The sequence below is a fragment of the Barbus barbus genome (assembly GCF_936440315.1).
Source record: "Barbus barbus genome assembly, chromosome: 11".
In the NCBI taxonomy this organism is placed as follows: domain Eukaryota; kingdom Metazoa; phylum Chordata; class Actinopteri; order Cypriniformes; family Cyprinidae; genus Barbus; species Barbus barbus.
Window position 1 is genome coordinate 5,985,184 of NC_136739.1, and position 21,007 is coordinate 6,006,190.

The 21,007-nt window shown below is 36.2% G+C and overlaps 1 protein-coding gene across 9 annotated transcripts in view; it reads left to right on the plus strand.

The window, feature by feature from the left end:
- The first annotated feature begins 2,629 nt into the window (after positions 1–2,629).
- Positions 2,630–21,007, plus strand: part of LOC306877376 (E3 ubiquitin-protein ligase MYCBP2) — a 107,679-nt gene continuing 89,301 nt past the window's right edge. For all 9 annotated transcript variants that reach the window (XM_079429111.1, XM_079429112.1, XM_079429117.1 and 6 more), the window contains exons 1-3: positions 2,630–3,275; positions 8,539–8,614; positions 17,654–17,869. In XM_079429111.1, coding sequence (XP_079285237.1) covers positions 3,001–3,275; positions 8,539–8,614; positions 17,654–17,869 — 567 coding nt within the window. In that variant the 5' untranslated portion in view covers positions 2,630–3,000. The remainder of the gene's footprint in view (positions 3,276–8,538; positions 8,615–17,653; positions 17,870–21,007) is intronic.

Genomic DNA, 21,007 nt, shown 5'->3' on the forward strand with positions numbered 1-21,007 from the left:
AGAAATTAAAAAGTCACCTGTGCATATTGTGTTGTTAGAAACACATTTTCATCCTAAATGTTATTTGAAAAACAAACCTTACATATTTTCCACTATAGGCTATAGTTATTTGTTTTGAGTGGGCAGAACTGAACCCCCGTGCAGGTGAAGGTGTTCTCTCAGTCTCACATCTATTACTATCTCTGAGCTGAGGCTGATTCACTGTAGAGTAAATGACTTCAGTACTGCTGACACAACTCAAACCATTGTCTGTCTGTGACACAGTGAAGGGAGGAGGGAAAATATCATCTCAGTATTTGTGTCCTCAGTCAGACCTTATTACATGTGCACTTCCTCTCACATAACCTTTTCTCTCCTCTATCTCTCTTCCTGTTTTATAGACATCCACATACATATTCTATTTGTCTCATACCTGCTGATCACACAAGTGTGAAATATTTGAAATGGGAACCGCTATTTTCAATAGTGCACTGTGGGTGGATTGTCTTTTTTATTATATTTTAAAGGCAAAGGCTGTATGAACAATAATATAGGAATATCCTCTTAAATTTATGTCCATTCTGCATTACCATGCTTCAACTTTCTGAAGATGACCTCATACAGTGAGGTATGTATTAATATTTTTTACTTCAAAAGTTTCACTGTAGTTCATAGATGACATGAAAACTGAAGTTTGCAAGGTTTATTAATTAAAGCTCTCTCCACAGAGGTGAGGTGACTGCTCCCGCCAAGAAAATTGGCAATTATTTTTTACCAGTGAAGAGAAATGTTAGGCATACCGAATTTATGTCAAAGTGAAATGTTGCGGATACAAAGAGAATATATGTGTTGCAAGTCACCCCTAAGTTTTTAAGTACCAGGGCCATAACCACCCTAGGTTGTGAGGGTGTGACCCTTCAGCAAACTTTCAAAAATAGTACTTATGGAAATAATATACTTTTTTCTTTTAAATATATACCTTGAAGTAGGTTACACATGCACATTCAATAAAATTAGGCGCTCTTCTTTTTCACAAGGGGACACTACCCTGAAATTCAGATTTGTAGGTTATCGTTCATTCATTTATTGATTGCTTGATTGAGTGTTTGTGGTGATTTTTAATCCCTGCATTTTTACCTTACCTCTCCAAAGTTATATTCCTCGTTCTATTGTAATAAAGGTCACTGGACTGGTGCTTAAATGGTAATCCTATACCAGAAACAGTATGCCAGAAAACATGCCGTAACATAATCCATGGTAACACATTCTGACAACAAGACTAAGGTTTGGTTTGTGAGCAAATGATTCAACATGAACGGGTTTATTTTTAAATTAATCTCTGACCAACTATGCATTATATTATTATTTCTGCTATGATATTTCTGTCATCATTTATTCATCCTTATGTTGTTCCAAACCTGAATTGGGTCACTTTCTTTATTCTGCGGCACATAAAAGACAATATTTTGAAGAATGTTGGTAATCAAACCATTTTGGTTACAAAGCAGTTTCGGTGACCACTTTAATTATATGCCCCCCTAAACAAACAAAGAAACAAACAAATAAAACATAAATTAGTAACATATCTATCTATGATTGATGAGAGGAAGAGACTACGATATATGCGGAAATGGCAGATGATGCTAAACAGCGTGGCTGGAAAGTGTCCGTATGCCCCGTGGAGATTGGCTGCAGGGGCTTTGTAGCAACATCCACTGTCAAGTTGCTTAAGGAGCTGGGAATTCTTGGCCACTCACATCTCAGCAGAATACTGCAGAAGGAAAGACCTCAGCTGGGCCACAAAAGGATAGGAACCCACACCAAGGTCTGATCAGCATGTGGTGGGCCTGCCTAAGCGGAGGTTGTATTGTGTTTAAAAGGCTGAAACACCTGAGGAGGCAAAGGTACATCTGAAGATGGGTTCCTATCTTATGCATAGGTGGTCCTGAACATCTGCTGGTGGTGACAACTATATCCAACTAGTGCGAGAGGCCTACAATTTGGGGGACTTTTTATCATCATATCCTATTCATTCAAAAAAAATCTATCTATCTATCACTATAATGCCAAACAAACAAACAAAACAAGAAATTAAGTCATATATGTTTGTAATGACATGGGGATGAATATATGATGACATAATTTTAATTTTTGGGTGAACTATCTCTTTAAAGCCTGACTACTAGCCAAATAAATGAAACATAGTTAATTAGTTGAAATTATTTTATTATGTGAGAAACTGAAATGAAGTCTTACAGCTGCGTGCTGCTGTTGACCAATCAGAATCAAGTATTCCAGAATAATATGTAAATGCAATAATAACGTATATAAGATCTTATAAAAAGGCCAAATATTGACAGAAATTCATAGCTCGTGTTATTAGCAGGGCATAATAATCTTACAAATTTAACGTATGCGGGAAACGAACGCTGAAGCATCCAAACCTGCATCTGACGCGTTATACTCGGCCGCTCCATTACTACAGCGGGCGCGGTTCGAAATTCTAGCGAGTCTACTTGCAAGACAGCACTCTAGGCGCGTTCAGAATCGTCGCTCGGGCGCCCAAATAGTTGCTAGGTAGGCCGCGCACTGCGTTTTGAAACACAGCCGGTGTGTGCTACGGATGGGAATGTATCCCAGCATGCTTGACAGTCAGCGACATGAACAGGGAAGGATGATGAAGCTAAGATGGCAGCGCAACTAGGGGTGCTGTCTTTACAGGGGCAAGAAAAACAGCAGGAACAAACGTCAGCACGCGCTTTTGACTGATTTCACTAAAGGCAGCTGGATCGCCTGCAATCGAGGAAATAACGGTTGTTTTTTGATCCGAGCGAAGGAAAGAAGGGACGCCTATTTCGCAGCAGAGCAGCTAACCGTAAACGTCGTTTTAATTGGAGATAACGTACTCGGATGTAATTCGCCGGGCGTTTTTGCGGCTTTGCGGATTTATGGGGGATGCTTGACACTTTTAGGTCTGTTGACTGACATTGTAATCTAATATATGCGTTGTTCCCCTAAACGATGATGAGTGCTGCTGCGGCAGCGGGTGCCGGTGGCAGCGGGATTCCGTCCTCCTCATCCCACTCCATGGGGCTGGGTGTCAGGGTCATTCCCGGAGCTGGAAACGATTTCGCATCGATCGGATCAGGGATGGGCTCCTGTCCCGTTGTGGGGGCCCGCTCGGATTGCCGGAGCCGCTACCAGCTTCTTCTCTCAGGGCGAGCACTGGCGGAGCGGTACCGGAGGATTTACACCACCGCGATCAACGACAAAGAGCAGGGGCTCAACCTCGGCAGGTGGGTCTGATTTACCGGCTCGGTTTGGGACGACAGACCGGCGTACTGGACGTGTTTGTAAACAAAACCCACTGGGTTAGACGTGAGCTCGTTTGAGCCCAAACAGCAGTAACTTAGCAGTTAGCATGCGGCTAACTTCCTTAGCGAGCGCAGCTAAAACACTCGTTTCATCTCATGCAGGTCAACGCAGAAGCTCGGTTTGTGTTGATTCTGATTTATGCACTTTTTAAAATCGCATTTTCTCTGGTGTCACGGTCAACAATGCCGTTTCGAAACATCTAACACGACTAGATCAATAGCTGGAGCTAATAGGATGAGTGGCTGGATGAGTTGTTTGTGTGTAATAAAACTCAACTGGCATCAAATACAGTGCATAGACAATGATGTGTTATGCAAAGAAGGATATACTAAACCTTTCGCATCACATTTGTGTACATTAAAGACAAACGAAAGTCTTGTAGTCCCAGTCTAGGTTTGGATATCAGCCTCCTTCACTGAATTGAATGTTCAGGGAGATTGTTATTCATAACTAGCTACTACATTTACATAACTGTGACTTATTCAACGATATGACATATGTTATCGTATATATTCAAAGCAGCAGGCGTGTGTCTCGTTGAGGTGAAGGGCTGGGTTCTGTTTTGTCTGACGTCACCCTGCTGTAGACACACACACTCTCACACTGATGTGCTTTACCTCACAGCTGTCTCTTATTAGTGATCCCACTGTACAAATAATCATTGTCTCTTCTCATATATTAATTCTTTGAAATTTGCTTAATGCATAAGTTGTTTCACAGTTGCCAAAAAATGAAATAATTACAAATGAGAACACGCATTTCTATGCTTCAATTATTTTGAACTCTTTAGCAAATCAAATGCAAATCTAACAGATTCAATAAATAAAGCAGACTCCTACAGAAGCCTTTTTTATTTTTTACAAATAATAATTTCACACATAAAACTTGACTAGAGGTCAATAAAAATAATCTTTTTTTTTTTTTTTTTTTTAGAGTAGCAAGTGTCATAATTCTATGGCTATATCTTTTTTTGTTTGTTTTTTTTGTTACTATATTATTATTTTTCAAAATTATGTTTTCATTATTAAGTTGTGATAATGTGCTTACAAGAATATATGAAGAGTTTGTTTGCAAAAATGGATAACTCATCATGTTCAACTCATCAAATCATGTTTTTTATGTTATGTTTTAATGTTAGTTAGCTGTATTTATTTTTTTTATTTTTTTTAACCAACTCAAAATAACCCAACTGCAGTTTAATTGAGATTAATTGGAATGCACAATAAAACACATGATTTTTGAAAATGGTTAAAAACAGAGTTATCTGTTTTTGCAAATAACGCTTCGTATGTCATGAAGAATTTTTCAAATTGTCGCAAATTGTATTAAAAAGGCAAAATTGAGTGACTACCTTTTTTCCCATTCAGTTTTCTGGGAAGCAAGGAAAGTGGTTTTTCTTGAGGTTTGGTAGTCATTTACAAGCAGCAGTTACTAAAAAACTCTATTTACAAATTAGTAGATTTGATTTAATAAATCAAAATACTCGCTAAAAATATCATTTTTTTTAATTATGTTTGTTTTAGGTTTGCCTAATTGCTTTTAATGTATATTAAATTTATATTAAAATTAAATTAACATACAACTTGAGTCAAGACTAATAAGCACAGAATGACTAGGTCAACAAAAATAATCGAATACATTTTTTATATCTTTGAGATTAAGATAAGTAAAAAAGAATGCTGTATGCTATGTTGTTACTGACTTCTCTATGCAAAAGTTATATATATAAAAAAAAATCATAGACTGTATGTGATGAAGATCCTTAAAATGCATATCTCAATTTGTGTTAGTTTGCAAAATTGAAAATAAATTGACCGCATTTTTTCCCTCATTCCAATCTCTGGAAGTAGGAATTTGAAATGATTTTCCTTGAGGTCTAATAATCCTTTTACCAGTGGTTTCACAGTGTACACTCATGACATCACCAGCATTGATAGCATGCAAATTGTGCTGAACCATTGAACGCCCCTTCCAACCTTCAGGCTCTTCATCACAAGCAGCCTCTGTGCTTTCACTTTTCACTGCATGTAATCAGCTACTGTTGTTCCATTGTTTACTGCTGTACACAAACTCTAGCACTTCAGCACCATTCCTACATAACGTTCTACATAATAGCAGATTCAGATGGCTCTCTTGATGAAAATAGAACTATGATCTCCCGCTGCAGGAGCACTTTCCTTGTGTGGGGTTGCCTAGGGTTCGGGCTATTTGCAGTTTCTCATGTTAGACAAACAGTGGCATTTTACAGTATGTAAGCAAATTTAAAACCAGTGTGAAAAAGACCAACATGTGCTTTATTGCAAAGGTGTTAACATGGCAGCATGGACTCCCTTTAAGATATTACTGCTCTTAAAATTCATCCTTATAAAAAATGCATGTTAAAACCACACATTACTGGGATGACTAGGCCTACATGTGCTGACCAAATTAAGATATCTGTGAAGTATGACCTCTGGACTTTATACCAGTATATTGAACTGGTACTAACTACTTGACAAAGTTAAAAATGCCAAATATGTTAGTAGTAGTGTCAGCCTCAGACGCCCTCAATTAATTCACTGGCTATCTGATTCATATCACACACTAAACCAACCATTATCCAAAAAATCTACAGATTGAAAGGGATTGAGTACATTATTTCGGTCTATCGAATTTCAAAATCCACCAGAGAACAAAGTTGTGTTTGCGAGGTGCTGGATTGACGCACTGCACATTTTTTAGACCGCTGCTGCTATTCAGTGTTTCTAGGCATAAATCCATCTCTGAACAACAGCATATAAAACCAAAAATGAACTGTTTAGTCAGTTTCCATGTGTTAGACAATCTCCTCCTTTTTAAGTGGACAGTTCTTGGCCAGAATAACCTGCAGTTCTGGACCAGACTTTATGCCCTTTGTATATATATATATATATATATATATATATATATATAGACCTTTTAATTAATTCAGGGTTTCTGTGGGTCTTAATAATGTATTAAATTTGAGCAGAAAGTCACCGCATTAAATGTAATATGAGACTTTTCCCGCTTGCATTGTGATCTGTAAACCCTCGCTTCGAGTTACCCACCATATTTATTTTTTAATATTTTATAAATCCCTCCATGGAATATTTAATTCCCATTTGGTTGCCTTCTGTGTCCAAAATTGGGCAAAAACATTGTGGGACAAGGTTTTCCCACTGCAGCTGTCATTGTAAGAAACAATAACTAAGGAGGGGGCGGGGCTTATCGATAGGTCAATTCTGATGTATTGCCTATATCCGGTCTGTTTACACGTTCTTTCAGTTGTGACCCTCATCTGATTCATGTGTTTACACTTGCCATTAGGGGTGGGCGAAATAGCCTCAAAATAATATCACGATATTTCAAGAATATTTGCAATAATGATATTTATGACGATATACAAAAAAATATGGAACGTTTTATTGGTGATTGCAGCCGCAGGCAGAAGTATTTATTAGTGCAAACACAATGAAGGGCATTTTCCATCCTTCTCCAATGAGCTACTGTCATTGATGACAGGCTACCTAATTCGAAGTGTAAAACTATTGTTTTAAGGTGGCAGAAGCAGCATTATAGTGCAATAGTAGTCCAGTGTTGGGCAAGTTACTTTAAAAAAGTAATTAGTTATAATAAAAGTAATTAGTTATACTGAGTTAGTAACTGAGTTACATCATTATAAAAGTAACTAATTACCAGGGAAAGTAACTATTGCATTACTTTATGTTCAAATATGCCAAATAACTTGTGATGAATATTAAATGTTAAATGAATGAAATGGACACTACATGGGATAAATTCTTATCTTTAAACGTACATATTATACCAACAAAGCACAATTTAACATAAAATTATTAAGTTAGTAAAATAATATTTTGTGGCCATTTTGAGACCCCCTTCTTGAATCATGAGATGAGATGCAGTACTAAATGGTCTCTCGCTGTCGGTGCTTGTAATTATTTTTTATCTTTCTCGGACAGTTTTAAATGCCTCCACACTGCCGTCATGTTTGCTGCATTAGATCGCGCCTCTATTTGATGGCTTCACGTCATTATTCGGTACAATTTATTCAGTCTTTTTACTTATTCGGCCGAACACCGGAAGAGCTTTTTTTCTATTTTCGGTCGAATAATCGTTGCATCCCTAGTAAATACGTCATCAAGTCACTATATCATTGATATCGCGATATGACACTCTTTTTTTTATCATGTAAAAATTATATCGGTATTATCGTGGACTGTATGATATGGCACACCCCTACTTGCCATACCATCTGAAACATAATGCATGCATAAAGAATATGACGTCATTAAACCACAAAGAAATACCAAATTGTTGCAGTTTTAATGACGTACAGAACGCAGTGCCTCAAATCCGAACTGCCTGTTTGGCACATATCTGATTTATTTCCACATATGAAGGAGGCCTGAAACGGATCTCGAAACTTCTAAATGCATTCTTTTTTCCCCCCTGTTTACATGGTCATAGAACACATCCGATCTGTGTCACATCTGAGCAAAAAATCGGAATTGAGTCACATTTAACTAACCAAATGTTTAAGTGTAAACGTAGCATAAGACTGCGCGAATCAGTGGGCGGGGCTAAACAGGCAGTGATGTTGATCATCTTCTGCGGAGGCGGTGCTTATCCACACTATTGCATCATAGAGTAGAACATTCCAAAAGCTGTCATTTTGGCAGACTGCCTTCAATATAAGCTGTTTTTGAGTTCTGAAACGTTCAGGAAGTTTTTATACTACAATAACATCTAATATGCTAAAAGATCAAGGGAATTTTGATTTCTCAGAATATGAACCCTTTAAGAATCTCCAGACATTTGCAATGGAAAACAAGACAAAATACTGAGGAAGTACATCACTATTTTTTTCTACAGTTAAAATGATTTTCATATTCTTTGTTTTTTGTTAAATGGAGTAAAAAGTAACGGAGATCTGTTGGAAATTGTATTTTCAGACTGTGAATTGTTGTTAATACAACTTACTGTCTGCTCCTTAAGCATGTATAGACATATTGAAACATTGTTACCTTTATTTTATTCATAACAATATCTTTACTTGGTCTTAAAAAGGCCTTCAAGATTTAAATTCACCTTCAGAAACCCTGTAATTTGTGATTTATTGATAATCACACTGCAAAACCACTAACATGTGTCATTCTTCTCCAGGGGAAAGAAAGCTTTGAGCAAGAAGAAGCTAAAAAGGCGGCAAAAAGTCAAATCAAAAGTGAAAACAAGAACAAAGGTAAGATTATGAATCTGACTCTGGATACTGTAGTCTTCATTGCTAATCATTTTCTGCCCCGTTTAAACAGTGAAGCTATACGGTTTAAAAGCCATTATTGGTAGCATCATTTCCATATTCACATTCAAATTTTGAAGAAGTATCCTTTCATAGACTTCTGCTGTCTGTGTTTCAAAAACTACAACCTTTCTTATCAGTATATCATTTTAACATCAGGTAACAGTGGTTATTTTGCCAAATGTTGAAGTAGCGGTTTCCGTTTAAATCTTCAGTCTTTAGGTGCAACTCTAATTCCATTAAGATATTTTTTTAGCTGTTTTGACAGTGATCACAATACAGTACATATACATACATATTTTCATGCTTGGAAACTGCTTTTAGTCGACACAGTTGAGAAGACACCAGTAAACACTCGCACACATGACAGAGGATGCAGGAATGGCGGGGTCATGATTGGCTGTTGCTTGGCGACCTGTGTGTTGCATGTTTCCATGGCAACAGCATCCTCCATCTCCTGCACTGAGCACCTATGGTGTGCTGGGAGCAGGGTTTGTCTCGTTACGTTTGCAGCATTTACCAGCTCTCAGAAAATAGGCAGAGACCCAAAAATATTGTGTATTGTCTTGCCATTCCCCAAAGCATGTGTAGGGGTTAATGCCTTATTGTGTTTGGATATCCTTTCCCAGGCACTCTGTTTTCCCTAGTGGATGTGAGTGCTTCGCGGGCAGGGGTAAGAGAGAATAATGTGATTTGTAGATATGCCGTCGTAATCCTCCACCCTAAAACCCTGCTGGCTAAGGAAAAAGAGCTCACTTATATTTCTCCTTCTCTGCCACATCCTCCTTAAAAGGAGCTCCTTGGCTTTGGATGGGTGGAGTTTCTCCAGCAGGGAGGTGCTCGTCTTGAAGACGTACTGCTGAAATGTCTGTCATGTTCAAGAACTTCACGTTGCTTTGTCTGATGGATAAGAATGTCTCTTCATAAGTATGCTGCCTTTCTGGTTTGATTTCTTTCCTTGTCTGTGATATATTACACAATTCCAGACAGCTTTGTGCTTCTTATGACTAAGACTGGCCGATATAGATGAAACATGAAATTTAGCATTTATGTATGTATTTGATATTTGTGCATTTCCTTTTTTTTCAATTTAGCAAATGGGAAATGACATTGGGAATTGCTGAATTAATCAAAACACTTCACTTCAAATCACAGAAATGAACCAAACCTACCAGTTGTTTTTTGCTGTTGTAATACTTTTTACAATCATTGCGGTTTTCATGATGATGCCTAATTTTATATCAAATCATCACATTATTACACGGAAAAAATTCTAAATATTCATTTAGAAATTGCTTGTAAATTTTTAAATGATTACAAAGAAATGGCAAGTAACACATTTAGAAGTAGAAAGACTTAAAAGTATTTTTTTTGTAAAACACTCCAATTATCTGTTTTATTTAAAACTTTGAAAAAAATATTTTTTACAGTCGTCTTATAATGAAATTTAGTTTTTAACATTTATACTTGCAGGTAATTATCTTAAAACTAGATTTCTATTATTGTAGATAAACTGATATTATCTACCTCTGACCTTTCAGGCGACAGTGATGGGACTTGGGTAAATCGTAGGGATGCATCGATCCGATACTCAGGATCGGTATCGGCTCCGATACGGTCATTTTCTGCAGATCGGGTATCTGTCAGACGAGACCGATCCAAATCCGATATTGTGCGTATACTATTGTGTTATTGCTGAGCCTCACGAAAGGCACAAAAACATTATAAAGCACCATAAAGTTTTCATGCACTATATTTCAAGTGTTCTGAAGCTGTTCCATAGTTTAATCTGAGGTACAGATGAATATTTAAGTCTTTAAATTCAAGTTCAGGTAAACTCTTCTCTCCGCCGTGGCTGTCTGTCATCCTCCACTGCGTGTCGCGTTTGATTACTACAGTCAAACTCTCTTCAAGAGCGCACAGTTACTGAGGTTTAAAACTGTTAAAAGAAAAGGCTTAATAAACATACGCACAGATTTAATACACTACGCATCAATATCTCTTCCCTTTGTACTTTGAACGTTTCTATGCGGACTCAGAGGTAGGGCTGGGTATCGTTCAAAAATGTTCGATACCGATACCTTGAGTTCGATACCGGTTCCTGAACGATACTTTTTTCGATACCAATTTTATGAAAACAGTTTTAACAAGATATACATTATCTCAAAAAACTTTGGTTTTATTTTTTTCAGCTTGTATACAGACTCAAAGACTCTCCTGAGCCACTGCACAAAGGAACAAAATATAGCCAACACAATAAATCAGTACAAATAATTTTAATAAAGCTCAAATAGTTTTCAGTTTACACTCGTGCGTGCTCATTTTAAAACGCATAGCTCAGAAAGAATCATCATTTCTATTAATTTAATATAGGTTGTTAAAGACTTCAAGAAATTTAAAATCTTTATCCACTTTCATAAGTGGATGTTTTATTTTCTTTCACAATATGTTTTATTGTTATTAAATTCTATGTAGTATGTCTAATTATTTGAATGCATAAAAACTACTTCTGTGTTCTGTATCTGGTTTTCAAATGAAGGCATAAAACATTCATTTCATTTTTCTTTTAAATTATTGAAAATAAAACTATTTATTTTGGCAAACAAAATTTTACTATTAAAATTAAAACATGGAAGAAATGTTGTGTGATCCTTAATTAAAAAATAATAGTTTTAATAATTTTAATATTAGCCTAGTAGTAGCAGTACACTCTGCTGAACAATATTAATTTATTTCTGCCGCAGTGTCTTCCAAGTTAAAACCGAACTTTTATTTTGACGGGTTTCCGGGAATACCTTTACAGTTCTGTGTGTATATGATATGACGCAAGTTTTACTCAAATCAAATGGTAAAATGCTCATGAAGTGACTCTCAGAGCAGTTCTGGAGCTGTTGTTCATGTGTTTATGTCCTCATTTAGTGAGACGGCAGATGCTGAAATGTCCCGCGAGCTTCAGTCTGTGTCAAGTAAGCGAAACTGTGCGATATAGAGAGCAGACTGCTCCGTACGCTTTCGAATTGCTCTCGCGGATGTCAAACACTGATCAATCAGCACCGCGTCACTTCTAGTCAAACACACCTAGTGCTGCAGGCTTATTGGCTCACTGACGTTAATGAGATTAACCCCTTAGGTATCGAAATTTGGTAACGACAAGACGTTTTTCGATACTCTGTGGTATCGAGGCAATTCGGTCGGTGCCTAAAAAGTATCGAAATCGATACCCAGCCCTACTCAGAGGGCTCCGTGTCGCTTCAAGCGCATCATTCTGCGCACGGGATGTTCTGCTGCTCTATATTGGAGCCTTAAATATTATAATACTTTTGCGCAATGAAAGATTATTAACAGTCTTTCTTGTTCTGTCCTATCTATCATATGTTGCTGCTTTCATTACTGTAATATAGATTTAAAAGAAATGTCTTTTAATTTTATAGTAGCCTATATATTTATATATAAATGTATTTGCTTGTTTTTTCATGACTGTATTTTACAACAATTCAAAGAGCAATGTGTATTTCACCAGATTTAGTCCTACACTTATTCACTTTTAATTGTAAATAAAAATGTTTCACTAGGTTTTATAAAATTATTGTGCACCCATGATTTTTCTAGAGTATCTTTTGCCGTATTATAAACCAAGTTTATAATAGTATTTTTGTCATAGATTATGATTATATATTTTTTCATTTGTTATTTTTCATTAAAATGTCGTTATCTATATGTAGTAGATTGTGTTTAACACACAAAAGAGTAACACACAGAAGTATAGAAATTCTACATCGATTTAAAAAAAACTGCGCTGGTATCGGATTGGATCGTTATCGGTATCGGCAGATACTCAGAATTTTCAGGATCAGATCGGTTCTGAAAAAGTGGTATCGTTGCATTCCTAGTGAATCGTATATAGTATGACTCATGTACGTGCGGACAACTGACTTTCATATTCTAAATACAACCTTCAGGCCCCTCAGCTTTTTATTTAGTTCTTGCACCATGGTTTGCCACTTGTTAAAGCAAGACACCAATTGTTGGCCCCAGAGAGGAATAGCTGATACATTGCAGGTTTAATTTACACATCACTGTATGTCTGTGATGTGTATGATTGATATTACCACAGAGCGCAACGTTATTGTCACCCGCTTTGCTGACACAGGCACTGAAGTATCCTCCCTGAAGTATATATGCTCACAAGGAACCGGTGTAGGCGCTAAAGATATTGAATTTTTAAAAACCACAGAGCTGCAATTTAGAAATGCTGTGCTTATGATCATCTCTGTGCATTGTGTTTGTTGAAACAATTTATGAACCCCTTTTTTTGGTATTGAATGTAAAGAAATGGCATAGTTTGTACACCAAGAGCATAAGGAGTTTCAGTTTATCAACGTGCATTCATTTCCTTTCTTCGGGCTGATGTGATGATTTGAAACATCCCCTTCCTGTTTCAGGCTCATATATATATATATATATATATATATATATATATATATATATATATATATATATATTATCTGTTCCTCATCTTAGGCCTGTATGTATTCTCTCATTGTACAGGTATAAAGGAAGATCTTCTTTCCTTGCCTTGCCCAATCATGGTTTTGTTAAAGGTTGTTCTTCCAAGTGCTTATGTCCATTGGTTCCTTTCTCAGTATGAGGCTGAATGCATTATCGAATTAACTGAAATGCCAGTGGAGCCTGGGGAAGAAAACAGCAGAAGTCCTCTTTGTTGATCACTGTTTTTTTTGTAGTACAGTTCGCAGGACTGCTTTCTAAGGCCGTTTTTTTTTTTTTTTTTTCAAGTTTCACAGGGCTTAAAGTTGTCCAGGGTTTGGCTGCGGAAAAAAGTAATCCTATATTTAAAAAAACTTTTGAGTCCATGAGTTCGCCTACCAATGGTATGAGAGGAGCACAGCTTTCACTCTCAACCAAACTAACATTACTAGCCAATCAGAATGTTATTTTGCTCTCATAAACATAAGATGCACATAATATCCAATTGCAGGGTCGCAGCCCTGATGAATGGAGAAGCGCGACACATTGAAAAAGCTGCGAGGCGCAGTGGTCAAAGATTAAAACTAATTAAAAAGCAGCGGGGCTTTGTAAACAGCTCGGAGTAATCATGCCATCTCCATAAGAACGATATGATTGCCAGAACAAATTTACCGGTATTTTTGAAAAGGTCCTGTTTGCATATGATCTCTTAAGACTGTATGTGACTGTATGTGTGAAAGGGGCTAAACTCTTCCTTTGCATATGCTATGAATTTCAATTGCTTAAAGTTCATCTGGGAAAACAGTGTTCATTATCTCACTAGATTTGTAATGTAAATCATTTATAAACCACATGAGAATACACCAACCTATTTATAAATATGCCATTTATTGTACATCACGATTTCAAAATAAAAGTATCTGAGTTTGCATGTGGCCAAATATTAAAATTTTATGGATTTAAACATTGTTTAATCACGCTGTAAGGTGAAACGTCACCAGGCCGTTGGTGCCCTCTGCAGGTATATGTTATAATGCATTATGTACTTAAAGGAGCACGCCACTTTTTTTGGAAATAGGCTCATTGTCCAAGTCCCCAAGAGTTAAACAGTTGAGTTTTACCGTTTTTGAATCCATTCAGCCGATCTTCGGGTCTGGCGGTAGCACTTTTAGCTTAGCTTAGCATAGATCATTGAATCGGATTAGACCATTAGCATCTCGCTCAAAAATGACCAAAGAGTTTTGATATTTTTATTTAAAACTTGAGTCTTCTGTAGTTACATCGTGTACTAAGACTGACGGAAAATGAAAAGTTTTCTAGGCCGATATGGCTAGGAACCATACTCTCATTCCGGCGTAATAATCAAAGCTGTCGTACCATGGGTGCAGCAGGGGCAATGATATTACGGAGCACCTGAAAGTAGTCCCCAGCTAGGTAACTAGTTATGATATAGCTGGGGACTACTTTCGGCTTAGTTAACTCATATTTGTGAGAACCTCAAATTTCAAAAATTCGACTAAAATCTACATTTCACTTTTTTTTTTTTTGCCTGTCGCTCAAAGTTAGCTTGTGTGCATTCTGACTCATTTTGCTAGCACAAGTCTCAAATATTGTTTTGGTGCTCTTTAAAGTATTGTAACAGATCCCTGTGGCTACCTCAGTTTAAGTGGCACATGAACGATCATCTCTTCCTCTTTACAACTAGTTATAGCACAAAATAAACATGAAATGACATCAGAATGTATGTTGAAAACATTTCAAGTGACTGAAATGTATCATGTGAATTGTAATCACTCATTCAGTGTTTCAACCGCGTAAAGATGTCAATAAAACAGCTTGTAAATAGTGTCACAATGTTACATTTTACCTCAGGAATACCATTCAGTGTCCGTAAACTTGTTTGTCAGCTAGATCTCCAGATACAACTCCAGAAATGCACTGTATATTCATTATTTTACTTAACCTGCTGTTTTCATTATTTAGTGTATGTCTGAAAAATATATTTCAGTTATTTCAGTTCATTATATTTTGAATATTAGAGGCAGAGGTTTTTCTAGGGCTCCTCCATCTAGGCTAAATGACTAATACAATAAAAATAGCAGGCAGAACTTTCTGTGTTTACTGAATGTAAATCTTTTTCTCATTTAAGCTGTACATTACTTCAGTGAACTTTACAATTGCCTCCAACAATTATGAAAATGCAGTAATCGAGATAAAACGATGATTGCGCCCCATTCCACCCCCTTTCCAGCCTTTCCTTTTGTTCCTCCATAAAAGGCCAATTTCACGTGCAAATCAGTAAAATCATGTAACAAGACTTTTTCAAAATGGGACGTGCTTGATTTATTAATTAAATGGGAAGTTGATTAGATTTTTGTTTTTAAAAGCGCTTCCTCGGGAAGATTACTGTGTATGTGCTCAGAGACAGAACATAACACGGACATGTAAAGTCATCTTTTAGCGCCTTAACGGTCAAATACTTGCAAAAATGTGTCAAAATGCGGCGCTTAGTGATTATTCATGTAAACCCTCATCTGTTATGTAATAAAAGAACGTAAAGAGTTGAGAATGAAAATATTTGTGTAACAGTAAATTGGATCCGTGCGGCTCTTAAAGTGACAGCGGGCTATATTCCTGCTGCCGACTGTGTGCTTTATATTAATAATCAAACAACAAAAGACAAATTCAAAATCACTCACTGCTCTTGACTACTTTTGTAGCTTTAATAAGAAACAAAGGAAGTTTAAGCAAAAGAGACATTCTCCCCAAATCAAAAGCTGTTTTGGAGTCTGTTAGTCGGGTAACACCTTAACCAAGATATTCTTGCTTTGCGGCAGTGATAACCAATCACAGGAAGTGTACTGAGCTGCTAGGCATGGCTCAGATGTGTGGCTTCCTTATGACTTTAGATGTCTGATGTTGCTGTGCCAAACACAGGGGGGTAGATTTCTCTGTGGTGTCTGCCTAAAAATGAATGACCTTCCCTGCATTACATCATCCTTTATTATGGGCTGATAGACAAATAAGAAGACAAATGGATGAGTTAAGCCTTTCAGGGGAAGGATTGATGAATGGGACAATGAAACATACATTGTACAGATAGGCCTACATTGTTGAAGATACATTGTAGGGCTGGAATATACTGTGCAGCGGTTGACATTTTGACACTGTTTATGTGATTGTGGATGTATCCATGCAGTTATCAGTGGGTAGGACTGCTTTGCGTTATTTACAGGTGGCATATGAAGAAGCATATCAAAATGGGTGTTGTTCAGAATTTGAAGCCAAAATTATATTGTCTATGGCAAAATGACACACTGAAATCAAATTTAACTGACGTGCGGTTACAGACATTACAATGTAACTCATCAGAATTAAGTCCATGCTATTTTGTATAATAATTCTATTTTTATTATCTCTGTAATGGTTTATATTTTTAAAATATAAAAACTATTTTATATATTTTTTTATAAATGAAATTCTATATTTTTTATATTTATTTTTTTAAATATTTAAAACATTTAATTTAAATTATTGTAATTAAATTTTAAATATTGCTATATATGAGTAATGTTTTATGTGTAGTTAATAAATAAATATATAGGCCTTCATAAACATAATATACATTTCTTTCATTACTGTAAAGTTACTTGTGAAATAATGTTTTTAGTCATGCAGCCCACCCCTAAATGCGTAAACATATTTTCTTAATATTACTGTTATTATGGCCCTATGAAATCAGTTTTATTTTTATTCAAAGTAGCATTTTATTCCCCCCCCCCCCAAATATATATATTTTTTCCAGTTTTTATCTTTCTGGATCCTGTTTTTTTTTTTTTTTTTTTTTTTTTTTTCAGGTAATTTTTTTTTCTGGATACTCTCTTAATGATTACATTTAAAAAATTAATAAATGTTTGTTTTTTAACAAATTTTTTTTATTATTATTAATGTTTTTTTCATTATTATTAATTAGTAATTATTAGCATTATTAGTCTGGATTGTTTAAAGGTTTAATTTAACTTTAATAATCATGAAATTAAAATAAAATTAAAATGTATATTTATATATTTTTTGCTGTAATAGTGAAGAATAATGAATAAAGCCCTGTGAAATCTTTTGTGAAATTTATTTTTTCAGAATTTGAGTTATGTTTTCTGGATTTGATTTGATACAAATGTACAATTTTACAGTTTTAATCATCTGAGGGCATAAAACTTAAACAATTTAATCTTTTAAAATATATTCACATTATAAATAAATGTGATAATGATAATGACCAATGATAATGAATGTGTTTCTATTTTTTATTTTGCATGTATGTAGAACTACAAACAGTAACACCTGTATTTGCCTTTGAAAAATCGAGGAAGTACAGTGTTTCCCAAACCCTGTAGTACTACACGCATCATAACCTACTGTCTCTTATCAGTGTCTTTCTTCCTGCCTCTTTCCCTGTGTATCACTCCTAATGCTGTACGTCTTTTTTTCATCTTGCAGACAGAGACTCTGGATGGGCCCTTTCCAGTGCCTGACATCAAACTCCACAGCAACCCCTCTGCGTTCAACGTTTACTGCAATGTACGGCACTGCGTGCTGGACTGGCAGCAGAAGGAGGCTGCGTTGGCCCTGGCCTCCCGCAGTTCTGTGCAGAGCGGCGACTCAGACAGTGAGGAGGAGGAGGAGTACCGCGAACCCACCGTCAAACTGCCCAAGGTCAGTCGACGACATTAATGCATATATGAAGCCCAGTCATGTGATTAAGTTATTTAATTTCTGATTCATTGTATATCCATTTTTTTCTTGTTTTTATTATTTCTCTTTTGATAACTGCAGTGGTGTATTATGAGAATATTACTGCAGTGTTTTTAATAATATTTGAGATCATGATACCGAAAACATCAGCATTGGATTAATTAAAGGGTTAGTTCACCCAAAAATGTCAATTCTGTCATTAATTACTCACCCTCATGTTGTTCCATGCCTGGAAGACCTTTGTTCATCTTCGGAACACAAATTAAGTTAAGTTAGCAATAATAAATTGTTATTATTGTTTTCTTTGTCACTGAACCACTGACGTCACATGGACTAAATGCTGCTCCATCTGAAAGCACGTGAAAATACCACATTTAAAGGGTAACTAAACCCCTGGTTAGAGCCTAACTCCACCCACTGGCAATATTTGAAAAATGCTGGAAAAGTGGGTGGAGACAGAGGGGACGTGGTGAGCTCATGCAGGGGCGTGCCATCATACGTCACAGGGGTATGCAACGTCCAAATAGGAAAATTCAACTCCAGTAGCCACCGTTCAACCTGAAGAGGGCAGCACTCAGACGTTTTTACACCATATATTGTAGAATTAAAACACTCTATAACCAAATGTCAAAACATTTACTCGAGTCAATGCACAGCACTAATAAAGACACTCTCTTACAGATCATTAACTCAAAAAAGTTTTTTTTTTTTTCTTCTCCAAATTCACTTCATAACGTCAGCCGAGTGTGAGATGATGTGGCTTCTTACACAGAATGAGGCACGCAACATATAGTATTCTAAGCAGTGATAAAGGCTATGTCGATTAGCATATTTTATTATTATGAAAATTATAAGAAGACAAACTCAGATAAACCATATATTGTCGTAGTCATGTGTTTATTAGTCACGTTTAAATCTTCTGTTTCTTCAGAAACCGCTGTAGGCATTTCCTGGGTTTCTTCTGTGGGGCGTATTTGGACTTTCTGCACAAGAGTGCTTTCTGGCCTTCGGATGGAGATTTACTACTGATCACAGAACCGTGCTTCGCTGAAAGATACGCATGACAATCGCAGCTTTTGTCTAATCGCGATTTCGATTTCATTTCCATTTATCGTACAAATAAGCCTGAACCTGGAGCTGAGACTCAAACACCTTGTGTACAACAATGGCATTTGACACAGCGCTGCCCACAGTACTATTGCTCCATGGCTGTCAGTTCTTTGTCTTTGGGTTGTTCTATTTCTCACAGATTTCTGCTCGTTCTAAATCAGAAACAGATAAAGTAGCACAGTAAAAATTCTCTCTACTAGTAGTGAAGCTGTGAGATTTAGTTGAACGCTGAATGTTTCTGTGTGCTCGCGATCTGCGCGTGATGTACGAGCTAGTGTCTGTAGCTTATGTGTGTGTTACAGTGCAGCAGCGCATTAGATTAGAGCCGCAATTAACTTACCTGTACAACAAGCTGTTTAAAATGTGTATTCTCCCATTCAATTTCAAGCATCTAGTGATATAATCACATATGTCTTGTGAGGTGCTTTTGGAGTATGCATTTATTTGTCATTTTAACTGTTTGGAAACGGAGCGTTAATGTGGAAGTTCTTATCCTGTTGCGCCCTCTATAGGACCAGCAACTAGTTGACGTCAAGTTTAAAGCATCATGGCTGAGCATTAAAGTCGACTAGACGGTGCAACTCCTAATGGAGGGTCAGAGAGCTCTCAGAATTCATCATTTTCATTTTTGGGTGAACTAACTCTTTAATGATGGCTTGGCTTTGCACTGAATGTGATTGCCTAATCTGTGAAGTATCTTATGCCGTTTTTACACCAGGTTCGACCTTTGCTGTTCCACAACAGCATGAGGCTGTCTACAGTGGAGGCATTAAAGTGAAAGTTTTGAATTTGTATTGTTGTTGGAAGTAGTGCGAGCGCCTGGAGTATGTTAGAAATAGATCGGGCATTAGTCACGTCACTCCTGTCCAGCGTCGAAACAGTTTTAGAAGACAGCATCATTTTGCTGCCTACCTTTTGGATCAGTTTGTTGGCTTTCTTGGAGTGTTGAATACTCATTTGTGAATCTTTAATCTTGCTTGACAGTTTAATACACTTTAAAATATTATTCTAACTTTAAAGGTAAAAGACTGTAAAAATGCTATGGTAAAAACCTGCTAGTTGGTTCTAACTAACAGAACATTATGTACAATTTTACAGTAAAATACTGTTAAATGCAAAAAGGAACAAGGCATCTTGTAATTTGCAGTGAAAAATCGTAAATTGACATTCCCAGAATTCCCTGTGTTAATTTCTGTTGTCATTGTTACCTCAGCCTGTGGAAAGGCTACTTCTAACGAACTTTGATTCCTCATGTGACTTGTTTTTTATCACCTGTGTTATTATGGTGATTGTCAGCATATGTTAAAGTTACAAAATGCACTTTAGTGTGCTTGGTCATGCTGATTCAGCAGAAAGGGCTGTTGGATTTACTGGATTAAAATGCTTTATTTGTTTATTTATTTCGTTAATTTATTTATTTTCACAAATCACAACATTTTAAAATTATAAAATTTACAGGGTTTCTGTGAAGTTATTTTATTTATATATATATATATATATATATATATATATATATATATATATATATATATATATATATATATATATATATATATATATATATTAAATTTTTATTTTTTTTTACTGTATTTTCCCCCTGTAAAAACAGAAAAAGTTTTATGTTTTATTATTATTATTTTTTTATGTGCAAGTTTTGAAACCAATATCATGAGTAGTGGAGGCAGAACATGTTTCTTACTCTGCATTGCGAGAATGGCCAAAGGGAGGCACTGCCATGTTATACCATCGATATGACATTTCCTCTTCACATCACAGCCATATGTGGATAGTTGGCCGATTAATTCCAATCTCCACTTTAAAGATCTTGTGCATAGGCTACGACCTAGAAGGGAATGTGCTTAGGGATTGGAAGCGTTAGAAATTAAATTAAAATGGCAAGGAATGTTTCTGGTTGTGATTCCACTTAACGTTTCTAGTTTCCTAGCGATTTAATTGACAGTACTTAGCACTTTTAACTATTAAAAACAT